The sequence below is a fragment of the Nyctibius grandis genome, chromosome 19, assembly GCF_013368605.1.
Source record: "Nyctibius grandis isolate bNycGra1 chromosome 19, bNycGra1.pri, whole genome shotgun sequence".
Taxonomy (NCBI): Eukaryota; Metazoa; Chordata; class Aves; order Nyctibiiformes; family Nyctibiidae; genus Nyctibius; species Nyctibius grandis.
The window spans coordinates 3,666,544-3,690,551 of NC_090676.1; the positions used below are offsets into that span (position 1 = coordinate 3,666,544).

Consider the following 24,008-nt stretch of genomic DNA (forward strand, 5'->3'; position numbering starts at 1 on the left):
TTGGACTGAATTTACAAGAGCTGTGTTTGGCTTCCTGCACAAGTTACCAGCGTTGTTCCCTCATGTGGGAAACTGTCACCTGAAAGCTGACAGGGCTCGTTCCTGGGGGTGAAGGGCACGCAGTGAACTAGCCCAGGGGCTGAGCCATCAGTCCCCTCGCACCAGGATGAGCCAGGCACAGCGCTCTGCTGGGAGAGGCTGGGCTGCCTCCACAGCACAGTAACTGCAGCAGGGACAGCAACCACGCTTGTGTCCTATGGGTTAGTTCTGGGGCTTTACTGTAGAACCACAGGGAACTGCTGCCTTGAACACAAGTAAGGCATTATTACACAGAAGTTAACAACTGCTCTTTTTACCACAGCCACCTGGGCTCTCGCAGCACCATTCCATTAAGCCCGTTTCAAATACCACACAGCAGCTTCCCAGAACTCTACAGTACGGTTTTATCTGATTTAGATTGGAGCCCTGCTAGGACAGGCACCTGACCAGCTGTACGGACTGATGGTACCGAGCTACGGGCAGAACAAAGGAGGAGGGAAACATGAAACATTTACATGTTTATTATAATTACAATTTACATTACTCCAAAGAGCAGCCCCACTGCTATGTTCTAATTCTTAGCAATAAAGTCCTACAAAAATAAATCCAAGCTTTTACAGGAACCTAGGTCAACGCGTAACTAAAAAGTTCTAGCTATGTAAGGGGTTCGGTCGTCAAGGTGCTTTTTCAACAGAATTCCCTACCAACCAAAAAAGGGACACATGCCTACAGCAATTTAACCCACTTATTCATGCAAACAAACATAACCCCCCTCCCAGCCCCTCTCCCCACATACAGATTTTTAAAAACAAAAGAAAAACAACTAAACTATTTACAGTATGGGGGGTACAGAGGAAACAAATGAAACACGCCCATCTGTTAAGCTTCATTATATGGACTCCCATCCCTAGTTTAATGAAAACATTCCATAGTGTTCCACCACAGTCTACTACTGTACAGAGAACTGCTGGCGTTCGGTACTACCTAGGAGCGAGGTACAAACCCAGGCAAGAAGTCAGAGCTTTGGGTCTCCTTCCCAGACAGGCAACTACAGCCAAAACGTCTTTATTCCGAGCGGAGTCACTGGCCGCTCCTGTCCTGCCGAGGGCACAGCACGCTGTCCCTCCTGATGCCCTGACCCAGGAAGGATCCCCAAGCCCCTGAGGAGCACCCAGCACCCTTCAGCTCCAGGGAGAGTCACGGCTCTGTGTAAACCTGCAGTACCTCCACGTTAGTACCAGCCGACAAGCAGTTGTACAGTCAGTTACACTACTACATGATCAACAATCCAGTATTCCCAAGTGACAATACACATAACTCCTCAGCACCAGGCATCCGTTCTTCCAGATGCCAAGTGCTACTTCACACCTGCTGCCAAGAACAGTGAGACCAGCAGCACTGAAAAATCCATTTGGTTACTCAGAACCAACAAATTATAGCTGGTTTATTTTCACGTGAGCTTTGGTTCCATGTTAAAATAGCATGATTTCTCTTCTTCAGGGTTCAGAAAAGGAGTCTTACTTTTAAGCTTAGACTATAGCAGCCTTTGAGAGACCCAGAAAGAAGAACTGTGTAAGTTAGTCTGCACTTAAAAAAAAAACAAACACAAACAAAAAAGACACCCTGAAGAAGGTACCCCAAACACATTCCCTCTTCCAAAGAATATTCCAGCTGACAGTTGGCTGGTCCAAAACAAGTCCAGAATATAAGCAGTAGTACATGAAGTTCTGTCGCTTGAGCTGAGACAGTAAACAATATGAACCATTTTCCCACATTAGTGCAGCAGTTGGTTGTTTTCTTTCTATATACAGTTTCACCTTCTCAGGAGGGATGGTAGAACCTATTCAGAAAAAGAGGTAGAATTAGATTTGATACCATGGGGATCATCTCCCAAGAAAAAGAAAAGCAGCAAAGTTCACACCCGTGTAATCAACTGCAATACTTAGCTAGAAAGCCTCAGCTCAGACAAGCAGCTCTTGCTTTCTCAGACAGAAGCCTAGCCCAAGAAATCAACAGAACAATCAGCATGTTAAAGAACACCTTAAAACTGCTCCTATTTCCTTCTACCACTTAGAAGGATCGATCAGACACAGTAAGTGACAATTCTTGATATATCCATGAGGCTTGAGAGCAAAAGAGGTTGCACAGACAGTTCAGGCAAGGAATAGGAGACCAAGCTGGCTCAGAGACCACATTTATCTTGCTAAAACACTTGCCTCTGAAGTTACACTCTGCCAGTACCAGCTCTGTGAGTGGTTTGGTTTCGCCTCGCCGCCCCGCTACCCCTTCCACCTCGAAATCCACCACGAAAGCTGCGGCCACGAAGGAACCGTCCAGACACTCCAAATGTCTCTGTATTGAGCTTCCTTTCTTCAGCCCACGTGGTACGCCTAGAACTGAACAAGACTGCATTCAGCTTTAATACAAACATTAAATAGCCACCAACTCATTCAGCTAGGAAGCGTCAAGCACCCTGTTTTGTTGGACTGGACTGCAACAAGAACCAGCTGCAGCATACACATGCTCACTGACTCAATTCCTCTGCTAAGCATGGATTTAGAAGTGACAGCTGTTGGCTTTTGTAAGCTACTTTCATACCGTAAAACTAAAGATGGGCCTAGAAAAGAGTTGAACATTGTCTTACTAGCATTTCAAACCCTGTCTTGTTTCTTGAAAACTACAAACTCCTGAGTCCAGTGAAGCCTCTCCAGAAACACAGGAGCCCTGTCACAACAGAGGTTCGTCAGGCTGCTACTGAGGGAGCTCCCCAGCACCGGTGTGCTCCTGCCTCAGAGCCTGCCTGGCCCTGAGCACCGCACAGCGAGCACAGGGAAGAAAGCTTGGCTGAAGGGAAGCACAAACATTACCAAGGGATTTCACATACTGACACTAAAGGGATGTCTGACTTCACCAGGCAGTTGGTAACATCAGCATCAGCAGCAAAAGATGAAGCTTTCTTGTAATATTCCCAATGTTTAACTTAATGCATTTCCACAGACAGACCTGACCTCCTCTCTGCCCAGACTCCAGGCTTAGCTCGCTCCTGTCTGCAAGTTGCACCATCTTCAGCACAGCATGACCCTGATGCCTCCTCCCACAAACAAGATAAGAAGTTTGTTTAAAATCAATGGGTTCAAAGTCAGTACTGGGAAACAGAACTGGAAATTCCTATATCATAGTTTAGGCAAGTGTATCAGTATCAGCTGAAATCCTTGCTTTTTGTTTGATCCCACTGCATGAAGCTTGGTTAATATCACTCATGAGCCATCAAATGTATGGTAGTACTCCCTTCTAAAGACTCTTTTGTTGACTTTCTTGCACTCTTAAGATTTTTAAATAATGAAACCCTGTGACACAGGTTATCTCTAGAATTCTATGCCTAAAATTGCATTTTAAAAAGGCAAGCTTTTAGAAAATACTCACCTAGATTTCAGTTCTGAAGAAATGTTGTCAAAGAAAGACTTGGATTTATCATAATAGCAGTTGGGTCCCAGGAGGTCCTCCTCTGCATTACCGTCATTGTTTTGAGTTGCCACTCCAGGGTCCCCTTTTTCTTCCCCCGTCTCTGCTTTGTCATCTGAAGATAATAAAACATATTACACTTCCTTGATGCATAGTGAAGAGCCATCTGTTCTCTTGCTCCCTCAAACAAGATTTGAGATGCTGCCACATGTAATCATGCAGTTTCTCAGAACGGGTTTCTCTATGCAGTGTTTACTACTAGCTCGGCAATTCACATTTAACAAAGTCACAAACCTTTAAAGTTTAGTTTCTTCTTGAATTCTTTATCAAGCTCCTCTCTGTTGAATTGTGCATTTGCACTTTCAAAGTCAAAGTCACCTTCAAACTTTATTGTATTTTCCTTCACAGTAGTTGGTCTGTTTTGTCCTCTAGAACGGTTTCTGGTTCTCCTGTTTCCTGAAAGTAGGAGAGTTTAAACACTTGGTAACATGCAGGGAGGTTAAATGACTTGCTCAAGACCAAAGGAAACCAAGGGTAGAACTCAGGAGTTTCTGGCTTCCAGTCCTGTGGTTAGGCCACACCTCTTTGAAAGTAACTTCTGAACTTGGCTGTAGAAGACATATTACAGCAATACTTTAACTTTCTGAAGAGCATTCCTGGATGACAGTCTTACCATTGAGACAGAGCATACCCAACTTTCCTTCCAGTGTGAGCAGAGGAAATCAGAACAAGCACCATGCCAAGAAAAGCTGAGGCAAGTGGGGAAAACTATCTTTTCTGTCTGCTATTCTTCTGCAAGCATGGTATTGTAATGAGTCTGCAAACCTGTCACGATGGCGAAAAGGAGCAGGTCACTGGTTTCAGAAAGTCCACCCCAGACTCATCTACCCACAAAAGGAGCTTCTACTGCGTACAGCTTCTGGTTTCCAACTGAGAAGCTATCAACTCCTTTTTGGAAAAGCTGTAACATAACCCCTTCCACAGTGCTGCGCTCAGGCAAACTGATTTGTAGACCTCAGAGTCTGAGTTTTGTTTCCTGCCTTTTCTCGTTTTGCTTGGGCAGAAATATTCGTTTGAATTTAATTTCACTGCCTTTTGACCCGTGCTTAAATTGCAGTCTTGAGATAAGAACTCTGCTCTATGGAAGCAAGGGCTCCATATTCCTCTCAGTTGTAAGAACTCTGGAAGTTCTTAAACAGGCTGCCCTTCCCAGTAAAAATACTTCAGGACTGAGAGAAATCTAGCTGTTGCTGCCAACTCATAGCATCAATTTTTGTAACATACCTTCAGGTTTCTAGAAAAGACACTAAAACTCTGTCACTGGAATGTTCTGAACTTCTGTGACTCCAGAACCTATTTTGATAGGGAAGCATCTCCAGATGCTCAAAGACTTATCAAGCTTTATTTTGCTCTCAATCTTCTGTCCGATAATCCTTCGCTGAAATTAACAGTATTCGCCTTTATAAGCTAAAGAGACTGTTTAGTGTCAGGTTAACCTACCTGATCTTCTCCTTTGAGGCCTTCTGTTTTCATCATTCACCTGTCCTTGGGTTTGCACAGGTGCTGCCTGAACTGTATCTACTGAACAAGAAGGATAAACTTAATAAAGGAGCATAAGAACAAAACTGAAACAGTTTAGTCTTGCTATGCACATTCGAATGATCCTTCAGAACAGCACTGAAGGATGAAGTGGTGCACACATACCATTTGTCTTACTGGTGCCCTGTGGAACCTGCCGTCCGTTGCGCTGAACCCCTGGAGTTACTTTCACTGGGGGTGGCTTTTGTGAATTCATGTTGTCAACTGGGCCAGTCTGAACAGCCTGCTCTACCATGGGGCTTTTGCGGACTGGGTGAACAGAAGGAAAGCCAGCACCTGGAAAAAATCCCAATGACTAAGTGCCTCTCAGAAAATGTGCCAACACTGTTCAAACCCTACCCACTTCTATGGAGAAACCGTTCTGTCAAGAATTACTCAAAACCTGGAGTGTTTATCATTACACACTATGTTTAAGTGGCATATACACTAGGTAAGGTACTGCTGCCATATGAGTCTTGGCTCTTCAATCCAGAGCCTTAAAATCAGGAAATCTACCCATTTATTTCTTAAACCAAGTTAGACACACATTAGGTAAGAAAGCCAGGTCAGACCCTTAGACAGTTTATACCAAATTCTAATTTCTAGGTGTATCCTTGGTTATGCAGGATTTTACTTCACATGATACTTTAAATCTGAAGCAACAATCCACCATCTTGAAACTGCCCAAGAAAGCTTCCCCACTTTGTCAAAAAAGTTTTGCAAAGCTTAACCACCTCAACTATATCCCATTTTGTGAGATGCTTTTAGAAATCCTTCAACTTCATTGCTTATTGTTAGCTTTCAGACAAAGAAAACCTGAAACCAGACCAGGATCTCCAAGTTACCCTTTTAAATTCCTTCTTGGTCAAGGCCAAAGTGTTACCAAGACTTCTGTTGCTCTTCCATCCAGGCTTATTTATTCACACTACAAAACATGTAAATACTTTTCATGGTTTGGTATACCTTACACCAATTATATTAAAAAGTGACAGTCTTCAGTACTCAGAAGAAACACTGCATTCTAGATTTAATTAGAAGTTTTGGAGTACTACAGGCTTATGTAGTTATGCGTAGGAACTGCTTGGAAGCAAAATTTAACTGAATATACTTTAAGAGCAAGAAAAGTGAAAAGCTGAAGAGTACACACAAACCAAGCCACTGACACTTCTGGGTCACACAAGTCCACATGAGATATACCCAGTAGGTAACATCATGCAGGTTCCCAGTTAATGTACACCTGGAAAACTTGCAAGGAAGACAGACATATCCTAAGGATTATTCAGTAGGACAAAGCTGCTGTGCAAGTTTAACATGAGAAAGTTTCAAAGCTTAGCCAGGATGTTGAGAAAGTATGTACAGATAGATGGCCAAAACCAGAGAATAAGTAAAAATAATTTCATGCCAACACAAGCATACATGCTTAAGTTAAAAACAGATGAAACTAATTACCATGATTAAATGCAGGCTGCACCTGGTCTCTCTGCTCTGAGGATGGTCAGTCTAGTATCTCTACTCAACCTCCTTTACAAGTGTTTACACACAGAAGCAAGCACCCAGAACTATGTTATCTCAGCTTACCACAACTCAGAAATTGCTTACTGTTAGTCATGCTTTACTAATTGGGAAGTCTTGACAAGGTACTATGCCCCATTATGCACGGAATCTATCCCAATATTTCCTCAATTACAGCAATACTCCTCAATTTTCTATTAACCTAGGTCTCTAACAGCAAGGCCACCCACAATTTAAGAAGTGTGCTTGTCTTTCCAGGAAAGACAAATTAATTCCTCATCCAGTCTCTATGGTGAGACATGTTCCTGGATAGGACGCAGCACATCAACATCCCTAAACCTCAGCCCTCTCCTGATACTTACACAAGAGGATCCGCTGTCCTGTACTTTGTCTTTCTCCTGTCTCTCTAATTGATACTTCTAGGACAGGAGGAATACTTCACATAATGAAAGGCAAAACCAGCTGAGAACAAACTATTTCTACTAGCATTACCCATATAAGTACTATCATTCTAGGAGGGGTTAACAAGAACAGAGTGTTTGCAAGTGCCATGCAGTTCTTCCAAATATTTGGAGTCCTCAAACTGCTGTTACCCTTGGAAGAGAGCTGATGGGGCTCTGAAGACATGTCAGGCTCTGAAACAGGTTGTGGAGACGGAGAAGAACTAGGGCTGGAAGCAGCTGCTGATGCTGGAGGGCTTACCAATTTCTCTAAAGAGATAGAGGGAAGAAGAGAAAGCAAAGATATATGGATAAGATACAAGGTAGTGAAACATCTGAAGGACTTGGAAAGAGATACAAGAATCTCTAGAACAGCATTAGAGCAGCTTATTTACAGTCCTCTCTGGCAATACAAGTTCTTTTTACATGTGATGTATATGTAAGGCATGTTGGGTAAGAAATGAACTGGCCTCAACTGTTAGGTATTCGCATTACTTTCAGAAAGAAACTTTAGCTATTTAGCTTGCTTGTTTCTTTTGTCTGTGTGTGTAAGTGAAATGCACACCTCCTTGCAATAAGATCATTGCACAAAGCTGTTAACTAGTTATTCACTGTTTGTTGCAGCCTGACACTTGGCAAGGAATTTGGTATTAGTTACTGTTATTTGGTTTTACAGTAGCTGCATACAAGGACTGTACCTTTACTCCAGCAAGTAAAGTTTTTACTTACCTAAACCTAATGAAGCTGCATACTGCTGGCTAAGTAAAGAGCTGGCAGCAAGCTGGCTGTAAGGTGGCATACCTCTAAACGGGCTGTAAGGCACATGTGGCTGAAAGGATGATGTAGAGGCAGAGCCCAGTGAAGACTGTAACAAGACAAAGCACATTTCCATTTACAGTGTCCAGAAGTCAGCTTGCTTTGGCAGTGATTCTCTACTTCATGTACAGCATTACTAAAGTTTAAGTAAATACTGAGAAGGGTTAGTTTACCTCTTTATGATTTTCCTGCATTCTCAGCTAGGTAAACTAGCTCTGGCTTTTGTTGACTGAAGTCTTTAATGCTGCTGCTATTTTAAACATTACAATGAAATTCAGGATGCTTCAATCTGAAGATTCCTGGAGATACTTACTGGCCTTCATTTTTCTAACTTTATACCAAAATCAAGTTTTTCATCATCAACGTTTTATCATAGCTTTCTATCAATACTTCAGGCTAACTTACTTGAACAATGGCAGGATCTTGTGGCAGAGTATGTTGAGCTTTTGGAGGTTCACAGACAGTGATGTCTTTGATGTCACTTCCTCGAAAAATAATGTACTCATAGATTTCTTCTCTTGGAGGAGCAGGTCTGTCTGTGGGCCGGTCTTCAGTACCAAAGGATCGCACTTGAGCATTAGAAAGATTACTATTAGTCCAGTATTACCATTGCAGCACTGTGTAAGTTAAGATTTACGCAATTAAAACGTACTCTTGTAGTACTTGCCAAAAGTAACAACAAAAAATAAGGTTACCTCCAGAACCCTGAGTCTCCTTATTGCACACATCTGTTCCCTCAAATGCAACGCTTTCAGCAGCCTGTATAAACAGTTTTGTTTACATCAAGCTGTGAAGGTAAAGACCATAGACCAGCTGGAGTGAAGAATCCTACTCCAAAACCAAGGGCTTCCCCCGCAGTGCTGTACTGCCATATTCCCCTTCCCTCCCCAGCCCCTGCCCTATGCAAGCATTCAACTTGAGACAACTGCCACTGCAACAGACCACAGGAGAGGCCCCTGAAGCAGCAGGGGGAAAAAAAATAAATCTTAGAAGGCTTTAGAGCTCAAATTTGCACCTTTGGTTTCATAGATTTATTATACAGATAGAGGTAAAGTTTTATCAATAACAAGAGCTTTTATTAAAATTATCTCTACTCCATGCCACTGGTTTTATGATTTAACATCCACTGATTACAAAGTAAGCTTTTAGTGATAAATCCAAAACCCCAGTGCCTACTGAGGCTTTACTGAGTCCCAGCTATCGGAACACTTGAGCAGGTACTAACCAGTGATGTTATACATCAGAGTGGAAAAAAGCTGCAGCTGACTGTGTGGCAGCTACGATGTAAAGGCATAAATTAATTTCAGCCATTAAAGAGGAAGAGGTCAGACTCAGACTTACTAAATTATTAGTGCAGGAAAACAGGTTAGTATAGTTACATCAGACACTGACATATGAAAGCTTGAAATTTCAGCCACAAGTTACAGAAGCTCATCAAGTTTACTAGTCTAGTTGTTTTCTGTTTTCATGTTCAGATAAGCACCAGCACATACTGGTCTGATGTATGCTTTCTGCCAATAGAAGAATTCTGTATGGGAGTTGCATCAATTGCTTCTAACAGGTTACCACAGAAGTACTCAACCTCTCTGCCAGGACATGCCATGAGTCCTGCAGTACCTTTACAAATTACATCCTTAACAGACCTTTCACAAGCACCTGCCATGTCAGTTTGTGGTGATGTGCCAGCCAGCTGCCACTCCCACTGCACAGCTGGAAAGATATAAGCACAGACAGCCCTGTCACCTGGATGATAGGGAGCACCACAACTTCCCCAGAAAAAGGGCAGCAAAAAGTAGCTCCACTCAACCCCAGTGTTGAGCATCCCTGGTATACTATACTGTTACTAACTTCCTAGGAGTATTGACAGTTGTAGACAGGACTACTCATCAACAGTCCTGTTCTCAGAGATGAAAAGCTGTGTCCAGGTGGTTCCCCCACCAAGCAGCAGTTAGTGCCACAAGCAGTCTTCACCTCTGTTCAACACATATGTCAGCTCACAAGGAGCAGTAAGCTCAGGTACACTGGGTCAGTGCCAACCTTTGGCCCCATCATGTTGATGTTGTTTAGCACCTCAGCTCACACCTAACTGGAAGGGAATCTTAACTGGTGCAAGGACAAGCTGTCAGTCGCTTCCTTTGAAGGACCGCCTTCCATTAGTTCCTAGGGTATATAACCTCTCCAAGTTCAGATCTCCAGCTGCTGTTTGATCACATTACAGCTGTAACCCAGTCAACTAGAAACAGATTATAAACTGAAGGCAATACTTGTGGCCTTTTAGTACCACTGAGAACCCTGCTCAAGATTAGATTATTACAGCACATAGCTCATGGCAAGACATACCAAAGCTATCCGGGGACTACTGCAGAATCCCATGGCTAGCTTGGAAAGCACCACATCTTCTCTGAGCACCAGGATCAGCCTGTCAGCTTCCACATAGAGAAACACATGACCTGCAAAGCCCAAAGCTGTCCAAGCAGCTTCCCAGTTGGCTGGTCCCAAGGCTTCTAACTAAAAACGTGGAAAACTATGTCCTTGTTGGAGAAAAAACAGCAGTGAGGGCATTTGGGAGGGCTCTAGGAGCTGAGCATGCCTGCCCCTGCATTTTAAGTGTTTAACAGTTTCTGGCACATCACAAAGTACAGCTTTAAGTTTCTGTGAAGGTCTGAAGGGCTGTCTCCCATGAAGAGTTACAGTGACTATTGTTTACAGATGACCACAAAAATCAATCCCACACCACGCTGCAGCTAGTGTTCTACCACACAGTTTGTACTCGTGCGTAGGGCTCTGTTGAGCTAGATCTCTAATGGGTCAGGAAGCATAACAAGGGTGACTGGATGCCTGGAAAGCAGAGCTTATGTGTATATTTCTTGCTCAAAACCTCTAGTTTCTTCAGACTTCTACAGAAGGGGGAGTAAGTTTCTGCTGTTCGCTGCCAACAGGACAATAATGGGCTTAAGCTTCTTTTGTTTGTAATTTAAGTTTAGCATCTAACAAGACAGCAACTTTCTTACAGTGCTTAATTAAGCACATGGAATCTCCTTCTCCAGTGTTTAAGATATTGTGCATATGTCGAGATTTAACAGGAACCAAATACAAATCAATTGAAGTTAGCCCTGCTTCGAGTAAGAGGCTGAACCAGATTCCTTCCTGAGGTCTCTTTCAACCTAAACATTTGTTTATATCACTCTGATGATAAAAGTCAAGAGAATAACACTTACATTACATACTGAAGTTGTCCAAGCCCTGAACAGTGACATCTAGGGCTCTATAATAATTTACTAGCTATCTGCACAACTTCAACTGCCTGTCAGTAATTCATGGTTCTTCCAGCCCTTTAGAGATCAAGTGTTTTAAACCGCTGGTCCCCCCTACGCACAGGGTTGATATTGCTGTCACCAACTTCAACATTAGTGTCACAATTATGAACAGATCAACAATTTTGATATAAAGTCTTTAAATTTAAAAACCCCTCTGAGCTAAAATGAAAAGCAGGGTTTGTAGTGTAAAGTTTATAGAGCAGCACTTTAAGTAGGGAAAAATGTATTCTCCATCTATTGTAACAACTACTTCTTAGGCATTCCAGTTCATCAAAACTGAACACTAAGAGACCAATAAATACAAGAACTGCCAGAAATCTTATACAAAGCATGTACTTTCTCACACCATAAAGCACTTTAATCACAGACGCCTTTGAAACACGCCACTTGAGCTCTGAAGTAGCAAGTGCTATGTGGAAGCCAGAACTATACAAGAAACCATTTACCCATTGCTGCTGGGTAAAGGCAAAGACCTTCCTGCACATACAGGAAAGGAATTGCATCCTTCCTGCAACCTCTCAATTACTTTGAGAGAAACACTAACATAAATAGCTTTGTCCCTAGAAAAGAAGCGAATTTGTGAAAACTCACATTTTTAACTTCAGAATACACATTAATAGGTGTAAAATACTCATGTCCAGCATCACATGAACATCATTATACTGAATAAATACTCTGGCACAGGCTGCCTTGAGGATAGTTGAGAATCAGGCAAGCCAGTGTCTCATGCCAGCAGATAGTCTTTTAAAACAAAAGATGTTTGGTTTGTGGACAACCCTGATGGGTTGCTGAAGTCAATGAAGGTGTAAACTTCCCAGAACAGGAAAGGACAACACACAGAGAAAGAAAAAGCTGAGGCACATTAGCTGGAGTACCCAAGCTGGACATTAAAAGCAATACAGAAATAAGGTCTTGTTTGAGAGACTAAACAAGACAGGACAGGTTTTTCTGAGAGTAAATATGGGAGTTCCCAGCGCAGGTGACAACTGAACCCAAATTACACCATTTAAGTAGAAGATAAAGATCACTATTTCTACAGGGAAACAAGATGCAAAGCCTTGATGAGCAGCCTGTAAGGTGCACGTGCAGATACCCCACAGCACTCTGTAGGCGAGCTCTCACCCTTTTCACCTGAGCAGAGTCCAGTTATTGATTATGAAAGGAACAAAGACACATCAACAGCAACTGTTTTCACCAGCACTGCCCTGGGGCCCTGCTCAAGCCAAGCACCGAGATACCTCCAGGCATCCACGTACAGACAGGAGAGGGGAACCAAACAACGAACTGTGATGCAGATCAGCACCTTTCTGGCTCTGACAATAGTACGAGGAGCCAGCATTGCTGGCAGCTCATCTTCCTTTTCGGGGACTGGTAACTTCCCGTGAAAACCAGCGGCTCCTCAACATCCCGGGCCCTGCCCGCCGGCTCCAAGCGCCCCCGCGGGAGGCACCGCAAGCCCCCGCCACGGCCCGTGCCCATCCCCGCGTCGCGGAGCGGCCTCCCAAATGCTGACTCACGGAAAGCCAGCAGCGCTGAAGGCACGGGGCTCCAGCTCCGCCGCCCCCCGGCTCCCCGCACCCCGCCTCGGCCGCAAGCGCGGAGCAGCCGCGGGCCCCGTCGCGGCCCCTCAGGGCGGGCGGGCTCCGGCCGCCGCTCGCCCAGGCCGGGCTCATTGTTCAGGGGACGCAGGGGGCGGGCGAGGCGGGCGGACCCGCCGCGTCCCCTCAGTGAGCGCCGGGCCGCGACGCCAGAGCGAGCCTAGGCCCGACCACCACCCCCCCCCCCCCCCGCGCCGCCTCACCCTTGGCCAGCGCCACGGTGGAGTTCTCGGTGTCGATGGTGTAGAGGATGCCCTCATAGCGGATCTGCGCCTTGGAGATCAGGCTGATCTTGCTGCCGATGTAGGGGGTCCCCGAGCTCATGGCGCCGCCGGGCCGGGCCGAGGGGAGCGAGGAGGCCGCGCGGGTCGCCGCACCGCCGCGCTGAGCCGCCGCGCCCGCCCACGCAGACTGCGGAGCCGGGAGCCCTGCCGCGCGCGCCTTATATAGGGCGGAGGGAGACGGGCTGGGGGGGGGCCGGGCGGGGGCGTGCTGCGGCCCCTCCGCGCATGCGCCGCCGCCGCCTGCTATTGACCAGACGGGAGACGGGGTCAGACGCGGAGGGAAGGGAGGGGGGTGAGGGGGAAGCCCGCGTCACGTGACCAGCCCAGGCGCGGGTGCCACGTGCGCTGCGGGAGGGGCGGGGCGAGGCGGGGCGAGCGCTCGCGCCGTTCCCGCGCTGAGCCGCGGCTGAGGGGAGAGCGGGGGGCGGGGCCAGGCGGCGGGTAACCGCACCGCTGGGCCGGGCCGGGCCGGGCCGGGCCGGGTCGCTGACAGAGCCGGGCCGTGTGTCGCTGCCCGCTCACTCGTGTCGCTGCGATTTTGTCACATAAAGCAGAGCGGGGGGGATCGCCCCCCCCCCACCCCACGCTGAGCCGGGCACTGAGGGCAGCTTTTCCCGCCCTGAGAGCCGCCTCGCCTCGCCCCGCTGCCCACCAGGCCCCCGGGGGTTCGGTAGCGGAGAGGCTGCGCCAAGGCTCCCCGCGGACGCCAGCTGCCTCAAGCTGCAGCAGTGCCCTGACGAGAACGCTCTCCCGCCCGAGCCCCTTTTTCTCCTTCCAGTGCCGTGGCGGTTGAAGAGCCCGGTTGCGTGCTGGAAGAGCCCTTGCTGGGTGCCGGGAGCCTGCCCCGTCAGGCCTTTGTTCAGCAGGCGAGATGGGAGGCACCCGGTTAGCCGATGGCGGCAAGTCACGCCCTGACAGAGGGACCACAATGCTAGGCCGCAGCTGGAGAATGACTCTTTCAGTGCAGCGTCTCCCGGGATTTCCCCGTCTCCATCTGCGGGTCAGTGAGAGACAACCGGTAGCATCTGGCAAACATAGTCACAGGAGGTGAAGTCACTAACCAACGTGAGGGTGGATGGGGATCAGGCAGGGCAGTTACATTAGGGGCAGCAGGTCAGAGTGCACAAATCTCACTAATTTGTGTGACACAAATGAATAAGATTCAAAACCAGCAGCTGGAGACAATACAGCAGGAGCCATTGTCTAAGTGTAAAGAGGTTTGCTGGAGCTGCGTGCGCCCATGCCTTGCTTACATGTCTTCCATCAGTGATACAACAGTGACACAGTAGTATGCAGTCCACAGGTTTATGCTCATGTCACAACGACCTGCTTCCTTGCACACCATGCCTTGGAGAGCTGTTCTCCAAATGCCCCAAGCTGTCCACCCTGTGACCTTATGTATTTTATGGTGCTACTCTTCATGCTGTTTATACAGCCTGGAGAGCAGATCTCCCTGTCTGAACAGGGAAGATGCTTTCCTCCTCACTCTCCCTTATGGACACACGTGCAGTCTCATTAAATTTTCATTGTTCCAGCATGGAAAGAGTTGCTAAAAAAATATTTAATATATACTAATAGGGCAAATAGTATTTTTGAATAAGGAAGCCCTTAAAGTCAATCTTTTTAGGTCTTAAGTATAACCTATACAGAGCAAGAAAAGATTCCTTTTTTACTGCAGTGAACAGTGCCCTTTAGCGGGCAAATTACTGCTTAGAAACATCCCTGATGAAAAAACTCACCTAGCTCCCCTGTATGAGGAGCGTCTAGTTTAAGAATGTGGAAAAGTTCAAATGAAGAAAAAATAGAGCAAGAAATAATAATAATAATAATAAAATGCTCAGTCCAGGGCAGTCACAAATAATTACTTTGAATGAGAAAAATGATGGCAGTATAGGCAATGCAACCAAAGGTAGAGAAGCAGTACTCCCTCTTTTGGTTTATATTCTCCAACTCCACAATATATTTAACTTCATGTTCCTTATTTCCCCTCTTAGAATACTTTTTAGAAATGGTAAATGGGCCTCCGGGTTATTCAGTTCAACTCGTTTTTTCCTTTATGCACACCAAAATGTCACTGAGTCATAAGCACCTCTAGCTCCAGTGTTTTGTTCTGTATTCAGCAAAAGGTATTATGATTATTTTATCCTTTCACTTCTTTTTTTAAATACCAGGAAAGAGAAAGGGGCAATCGCACCTACCAATACAGCAATGTGGATCCTGCTGGAAGAATAATTCAAGCAATATGGAAAGAGAAGAATAGACCAAAGTGGCATGAATTATACAATGGTAAGGAGAGATATGCAAACATATAGAATTTTAGTTATAATCATCATGGCCATAAATCGACCTGCCCCTGGAAGATACTCTTATTGTAATGAATTTCCTCAGTATCTTTTGTTTGACAACAGTCAGAGATAACAAGTGATCAGCAAGAAGTAATATGACACCTGACATTTTAAGTGCCCTGTTAGTGTTATTTACTCTGCTAAAATATACAGTTCTTCATCCATTAAGTGTTGAAAGGGGGAATGAAAGGGCATCTTTCACTGTGTAAATTCATGACAAGTGTGCGATTCTGGGCATCCCTCATGTGAAGAGGGAATATTTGGCTTCAAATGAAGAAGGCAATTGCAGTTCATCATGGTACTAGGAAGAAACCTAGCAGAGTTGCACTTCATGATAGCAGCAGACACAACTTTCATAGATCAGCATTTTGGACCACTGGTAACTGTGGTCTTTGGAGACTGGAGGTACGGTACAGTCAGAGTATGTAACTACATAGCTAGTTCATTTACAGAAAACCTCTGTTGCCAGAACAAAGTAGACTCCCATGGCAGTTGGAATGCAAGTAGTGGCATTTGGGATGGTCACCACCGATATATCTAATGACATTTCATAGTAGCTAAAAGAGAAACCTGTGACTTACAGCAATGATGAAAATTGTGGGCTGTATGATGGTGAGAGAGCACTTACGTGGTGGCTGGTGGCCACATCCATGGCAATGTGAGATGAACTGATATCTGGAAGAGTTAATGACAGAGGGCAGCTGTTGGAAAGACATCTGTAACAAGCTCCAGCTGCTGGAACAAGTGAGCCAGGCACTGGCTGCTGAAGCATCACCTCTTGCAGTTGGGGACAGTGGGATATGTTTGCAGTTGGTGGCAGTAGGAATTACTAGGACATGTGCAGCAGCTGAGGAAAATGGCAGCTAATGGTTGCAGTGGTTGAATTGAAATTCTAGGAGTTGGCTGGGGGAAAAAATAACCAGAGGTGGCACAGGGAAGGTTAGGGCCTCAAAAGGAAGAGAGAGACTAGCATGGAAAATGGAGGAGGTGAAAGTGGAACGGAGATTTGAATTTGGGTGTGGCAAACAAAACAAATGATACAAAGGAAGGGATAAACATGTAAGCCCTAGAGGAAGAAAAGTTAGAAACATACCAGTAGTTTCAAAGAAAAATGTGGTAGCTGCAGGGAAGGAAGGTAAGGTCATCAAGTACAGAACATGATTCTGTAGTGGTGCGGGGAATGGGTAGTAGAAAAGAGCCCAGGAATGAAGGAGGGACTAGAAAAAGATGAAGGAACTGAAAAGATGCAGGACAGATGAGAAGGAAAAAAAAAAATGATCCATCTATGTAAGTGTTTTTATTCTAAATAAAGAAAAGCAGAGAAAGTAGAATAAAGGAGAAACCATGTAAAGTCAACTGAAGGAACCTAGAATAAAAGGGAGAGGGAAGGAGAAGGAACTCAGGAAATTAAAATAAAAAATAGAAACATGAATAAGTAACTTGGTAACTTTTATGTAGATAATGTGTGCTTCATACAATTAGTTTCTCCATTCCCACAGTCTAAGAAAAAGAGATACAATGATGTATGTAGGAAAGAATGTTTCATTACATTAGTTTGTCTTACATCTCAGGAAAAGCGATATCTCTTCTGAAAAGAATTCCATCATAACAATAAGTGGTGTTCTCTTTTATTCCAGAAATAAATACAGAGATTGTAATACATGTAATACTGTTTCGTCCTCTCTCCCCTTCCTCTCTTTCTTGTCTTCCCAGTTTTGAGTCTGTGCCTCAGACATTTCAATTTTGACATCTTTCATTCCACCCCCATATATCACACTTAAAATCAGTTTAACTCCTGTATTTAAATGAAATATTTTATAAAATGTCATAGTTTTAGGCTTGTGTGGGATTGGCTCTCTTAATTAGTACCTCGGCTGCGTACTTAGTGGAGCTAGCATAAATCTGCATCATTCCATTGCATTTCTCAGCAGTCCAAGTGTGTTGCACAGTCAAGACAAAATATATTTTACCAGTAAGGATGCGATGGCAGAGAGCTTAAAGTTCTTATCCAGACCCACAAAAGGGTCAAAGCAAGACCACAGTTTGGGCATTGCTGTTTATTTCAATGCTCTAACTGTATGAAACACAAATATAAGAGGAGGAAATGTTTGCATGAGTTTGGCTGAAAACAAACTTATTATTTTGTACAGATACACAGACTTTATAAGGTATGGTGTCAGCATCTGAGATTAAGCTTTTCCTATAGAGATTTTAAAAGTAGCATTTTGAATTACCTACTAGATTTCACGGCCTCTTAATCTATACTTTTTCAACAGCTTTATTATAAATACACTCACATTAAAATAGTGTATCTTTATTTTCTTGTTCCATGTATGCATTCAGTACCACTTTTCATACTGTAGCCAGTTTACTCTTCTCCCTGCTAAATCAATCATTTTTACAGGGAAAGACAGTTCTTTACTATAATGCAAAATGATAATTTCTTTTTGTATTTGTGAAAATACAATGGTAAAATTTAAAAAAAATGCTGGAGAATTTTTCTATTTGTGTAGCACTTCCATGTGGAAGATTCAAATTACCAGTCTGACTTCTAAACTCTTCAGTTTTTTAAGATAGGTTCAATATATCCACTTAGATTTATGGGGTAAGCCAACAATGCCGTTCTGACCTGCCCAGTCTTTGCTGTTTGTACCTCGTGAATCTATAGGGCCTACTTATAAAAGTTGTGTTTGATTACCTGAACCTATGGCGGTTAGAAGTCATTGGGACACTTCTGATGCAACAGAGTAAGGAGGGAACATACATTTACTTATTTTTACAAAACTGAAATATCTTGGACGTGCATAACATCTTTTATTAGAATGAACTCAAATTGCTATTCCAGACTTTTTTCACACTCACATCGCTACACTACAGTGTCTACTTTACAAGCTGTGAAAATGAGACTAAAAACCGTACTCAGTACTAACATAAGACCAAGAATACAACCCAAAATCCTGTTTGCTGTTGCGATTCATTTCATTGTTGAAGCATGGGGTGACAGAGCATTTAGAGAAGTGCAAATACCTTTTATACTGAGGCTTTTTGAATCACAAATGGCAAGATGAAGTTATCTTGGCTAACTAGGTGGTGATTTATTCACGGATGTGGAAGCTGGAGATAATTTTAAGAGAACCTTTCATGAAGACAGGTAAATGGATAATGTACGTGATACAAAAAAGGCTGACGAAGCTGAAGTTTGCAGTTTGGTCACAAAAATTGAAGGATGAAGTCTTACAAGCCAGACCTAGATTCTAAAAAAGGTGTTTAGGCATCTATCTCCCATTCAAATGAGTAAGAGGATTCAGACCTAAGTTTAGAAATAATTAGGGCATAAAGAGAGATAGTTGTCTATCTAGGACAGTGGGGAGCACTGAACATAGCCTAAAACACAAAGTTCCATTAGGAAAAATCGCTGCCTTTTTTTTTTTTTTGCTGCATAGGCTGCTTTTTCTTGGGTAGTGTTGTGCTGAAGTGAACTGCAAGCCTCTGTTTCCTTCTCACAGATGCACTGGTGTGAGGGGATGGGATGAAAGTGGGATTTCGTAAAGGTTTTTCAGGCATGAAGTAAGCAAAAAGTGGAGTGAAGACTGTGCTGAAAGGCCAATAGGAGATAATAAATGGAGAAAGGAGGCAAAAAATTGTCTTTGTGGGATAAAACGCTGCAGAGGATTAGTCTGCAAATAAAGATTTTGTAGGGTTTCAGGTTTATACATTAAGTGGGAGCATAAGATGTATATATTTATATAGATGTGTATTTAGCTTCATGCCCAACTTTCCAAGAGGTTCAAGAGCTGCAGTGATAACCAATGATCTAAATCCACTTCTAGGCTGAAAAGAGTCCAAGTTACAACTAGACTATCACAACTGACCTACTTGGTACACTTGACAGTAGTCTCAGTGGAGAGATTAAGGAGCAGATGGGAGTACAGCCTGATACATCGCTCTGTGGACTGTCTTTTCAGAACAAAATTGTATGTTTTGGAGAGTACAAGTTGTATTCACTGCAACTTCAGATGCCTGGATGTTGCAGACTAGCAAATGTCACCATTCCCTGTACAGAAATCTATCTTTACTGATTGGGTTTGGCTATAATTCCAGAAGGCTCCATAGCAGTGTGCCTTTAAGAGCTCCTCCTTCTCTCTCTGCACTTCTTTTTCTCTCTACAAATTATTGAACACTTTCAGGCTATCATTATTGAGCACTATTTCATCAGCACTGGGGCTTGAATGGGGTTGAACCAAGACCCTGCCGTCCAGTCCTTGAAAGTGCAAATCAAATCATAGGACAACATACATCATTGGGCTGAGAACATAGAGGAAAGAGCTCCTTTATCAGATGTGTTTGTTCAGAGACCTCATTTGCATTAATTCTCTATAGTGGACTCTGTTCTTGAGCCAAAGAAATGAATCTCCCTCTCCTTACCTGTTTTACAAACGACTAGTAGATTCTGCTGCTTTCTGTTCAGCTAGGCAACGTATCATTTTACCTACACTCGGCAGTATGCTGTTCTTTCCCTGCAGAACATCTGCTGCAGTTTTCATAGCTTGAATGGTTCTTGGACTTGTTTTAAAAGGCATGTTTCAGAAATGACTTTTAGGATGTGAACTATTAGTCATTGTTTTATCTGCTAGGGTGGTGTTCTTCATTTATGTTTGTTATTTTACTTTTTAAAATAAGACTAAACAGGCTTTGGAATTTATAGGTTTTCATTCAGGTTTAGGTTAAAGATACCAAGAATGGTAAGGTAATTCATAGCAATAGGATGTTAGTGCAGTTTCAGAAAGTAATTTGTTTTTGTATGGCAATAAACTGGCACTTAATCTCCTTCACATTTTAGAAGCTAAACTGTAAATCAATCTTCACATAAGACAGCAGTATCTCTCTCGCTGGTCCGTTCTAACTCGCGCTTCTCCTTACTGTTGTAGTGTTTGCGTGCAAACTTTCCACATACACCTGAAAATTCTGACTTTTACTGTTCCAAAGCCTTTGCATTCTTTGTACTTCATACCTCGTTTCTCTATTACTTGATGGATGACAAAGGTTTTATTAGCTAGTGCACTTTTAAACCACATTTTTGTTCTGTAAAGTAACCCTAATAATGACATTTGAGATTTGGCATTTCAATTTTCTCACTTAATGCATATTAACATGCTTAGTTTTTTTCCAGAGAGCCTCACAGCTTCATCTTGGACTCTGCATTTTACTCAGCAGCATCCTCAGCATTTACTCTGCCCATGACATCACCTGTGACAAATTTCTAAAGTCTATCTGGGACATACAGTTGTTAGTAAGATGTTTTGAGGGCAAAAGGTTTGAGCAAGTATAACTCAGAGCATAAACTGGTCTGAAGAATCTTAATTGTTGTTGATGAAGTGGAAAGAACCCCAAGTAGAGTTGAGGGTGAGGTTGTGAGTTAGAAAAAAACGTATCTTTTTTTCTTCTAAACTGAAAGAAATCTGATATTTGCATCTGCAAGGGAATGAACTGGAAGCCCAAAGTGACATAGTACTGAATAAATTTTCAAATAACTATCTGAGCTGTAATAGGATAATAACGCACTCTGGTCGTTACAGGGCAAGGGTTAGTGATTCAGTCTCTGTGTGATGCAGGTGGCTCACTACTCCACCCAGATATAAAAGAGCACGATGTGGCTCCTGTAGGAGAGATGATCCTTCTGAATTAAAAAGGTTGAATTTAGAACACCTAAAAACATCAAACTGCAAGAGAAGGTTTAAGGGTTCTGTTTTCTGTGAATCTTTTTTAATGTCAGGAAAGCTTTAGGAAAGGGGCAACTTGGCCCTGCACAGGCTTTTTTTTTTTCTCTTTGAGTTAGTGGAAATGCTGTTAATAGTACAGGAGTAAGAGCTAGCATGTTGTATGCTCATACCAACAGGTACCAGTATGCAACTTCACATAGCTTTTAAAGTCACAGGGATGTTGTATTTGATGGGTTCTTGCTGGGAATGAGGGTGTAGCAGGGATGGCTTCAGGCTGCCAAGCCATACAATTCTACTTAAACGGCTTCATGTCAAGGAATAGTAATGAGTGAGTAAACTTACTGGCCCACTAAACTGTACAGAGCAGCAAAACTAGCTCCCTCCTTTGCTCTGCTGAAAATAATTAAGAGAAACAAGTTTTATGGTTTCATAGAAACAATTTGACTTTCTTACACAAGACCATACAAATTGTCTATTGCTTCCCTAACTAATCATCTTTCCTAAACAAGATGTTATATTTGTTGCCTGCCATTTTGTCTGGTCGTTAATAAATGGTTAGTTTACACAGATGGATAGGTTTACTGTCCTAGCTAGAAAATTAAGTAATAGTTACGGCAATGTTGTTATACTTCTGTGGTAATGGAAGAGTATTGCAAGTAACTCCATACAGACAAAACTGACAATAAGAAACAACTTAACATAAAAAAACTTGGCCCTCCATCTGGGTGTGTCATTTCCTTTGGATTGGAAGTTTTTCCCATCTTGTATTTTGAGAGAGAAAATATTTGTCTGACTTGCTTCTAAACACGTACTAGTTTCTTCTGTCAAGTGTGGGAACACATCCCATATTTAATTGAGTTACTGAATTTGTTTGGAGTTTCAAAAATGAGCAAAAGCTCATTAAAGGAATAGGGGCAAGTCCTTGAACTCTGTCTCTGATAGTGAGAGTATATTTTAGGTAGTGTAAGGAAGTAACCTATAGTCTGGAATAATATCCCTAACTGCTGGATATTTCAAATGACTGCTGGAGAATTCAAAAAAAACAACTTGTATAATAGCCTTTCGTGCTGTGTTTTCATTAAGTCTGAGGCAGCTCAATAAAGAAGCTACAGCATGATTTATTTTAATCAGTTATTACAGAGAAGTCATTAAAAAAAAACTTGGCAAACTCTTGCTTACATACTTTTTGCATTCCAAATCCACAAAATGTTTAGATACAATCTCATTTCATTACAACCAAAACAAACCTCCTTTACTAGATTTCTTTCATTTTTTTTCTCTAAATGATGGTGTTTCCATACCTCTTCTGTCTACACTTTCCAGTTCTGTGTCTTTGGTGTCTGTTTTCTTTATAATGTCACTAAGATTAGTCAGGTTGCTCTGAGGAATCCTATCGTCCCATAAGGCTTGGTAAGCGCATTTGGCAGACTACGAACTAGAGGCGGAGCAGGGAAAATGATTTAGCCATTTCTGTAATCCGAAGACAACTTTTAGAAGTTCTTGCACATGTGATTATTCTTCCAGTTCAAATCTACAAGAATCTGGATTTTGACATGTATTGTGCATACGGTGAAAGTTTTACCAACTTTTCAGCCTGTTAGTTTCATTTGGCATTTCTTGTTGTTGTGTATATTCATATTCATTATATGTTGTGTATAAAATGTGTATATTCAGGCACACACACAATCCTCTTTTTAAATAACTCCTCTATTTTAAAAGAGGGGTGCCATGGGGCTATTGAATGATTTAGATGGGGACATAGGGACAAAGAATGTGTCCGGCTCTGTTCCTGTAACTTACAGTCTCTAGGCATTGTGATAAAACAAATGCCTATCAAATTCCATAGGACAAATGTTTTCATCTACAGCAACTGCTGTTTCATGACTGATGTGGCATTAACTGTACCTGTTCTTGACACTGACCAAGAACAAACGAGATGAAGATTATCTTCAGTTCTTTCATTTATTTTTATTTATGTATTTTTGAAGGTGAGTGAGCGGAGAGAAGCGTATAAAGAAAGAGGATAACACTGATTGCCATAACTGGTCAATTGTTAAACAAGTGTCCAGTAAAAGCTCTTTTTGATGGGGCAAAAAGGCAATGATCTAAGATTGCTGTATCATGGTATTGACTGGAAAAAAATCAAGCAGTCTTCAATTCTTTAAGGAGTTCCAGTTTTAAGAGTGCATGCTGCTCTGCTCTCGATGCACAGAACGGAGAGTGTAATAGCATCACTATTCCCCTAGAATCTAATACACAGAAGAGTATTAGAGAGATGAGGAAGCAATGCCCAGCAGCACATACAGCATAATCAGTGACAAGAGAACAGTTAGTATGTTGACATAGACACGGAAATTTTGTGGCCTTTACATCTCAAGTTAAGTCATTCTAACTAAACCTCTTAAGAGTGACCCGAGTGACCATTACTGTATGTCATGTGTGAAGCTGGACAGAGCTGTAAGTAGAACAGAAGCTACCTTCTGACCGCAGCAAGCTACCAAGCTTTGTCTGGAGGCAACAGACCAATTTGTCCATTGTTTTTTAAATTGGTGGGAGATAGAGAATTGGAATCTAGAAGAGGAATAAAGAAGGAAGAGGACCAGTGATCTGCACTGCTCAAAAAATAAACAGTGAGGACTGGTGGAGAGAATGTTAGATATTGAATGATGCTGGAAAGCTCAGGGAAGAACTAGAAAAACTCTGAATTAAGAGGGCACAAAAGAGTCTAGAACTGGAATATCCATTGTATTAGTATCCTGCTTAGGTTGTCTGAGGGTATATTGTTGAGAAAACATCCCTGGCAGGGTAATACTTTGCTCACAAAGAATCCCAGAACAATTGAAGCAAAAACTGCCAAAGTCACCTCTCACTAAAAAGAAATATTTCAAACATATTAT

General features: G+C 42.9%; 1 protein-coding gene across 4 annotated transcripts; it reads right to left on the reverse strand.

The window, feature by feature from the left end:
* Positions 1–545: 545 nt before the first annotated feature.
* On the reverse strand, positions 546–13,157 carry LSM14B (LSM family member 14B). 4 transcript variants are annotated; one of them, XM_068416284.1, is made up of 10 exons: positions 12,966–13,157; positions 8,253–8,416; positions 7,761–7,896; positions 7,185–7,301; positions 5,206–5,376; positions 5,002–5,079; positions 3,796–3,957; positions 3,463–3,616; positions 2,256–2,435; positions 546–1,879 (listed from the first exon to the last, which is right to left on the reverse strand). In XM_068416284.1, exons 1-9 carry the CDS (start codon positions 13,084–13,086, stop codon positions 2,264–2,266), a joined length of 1,275 nt encoding a protein of 424 aa, XP_068272385.1. In that variant the 5' UTR covers positions 13,087–13,157; the 3' UTR covers positions 546–1,879; positions 2,256–2,263. The 4 variants fall into 4 exon arrangements, with proteins under 4 accessions (XP_068272385.1, XP_068272384.1, XP_068272383.1 ...); XM_068416283.1 differs by having other exon boundaries at positions 5,002–5,082; XM_068416282.1 differs by lacking the exons at positions 546–1,879; positions 2,256–2,435 and adding an exon at positions 2,932–3,127.
* Between the last annotated feature and the right edge of the window lie 10,851 nt (positions 13,158–24,008).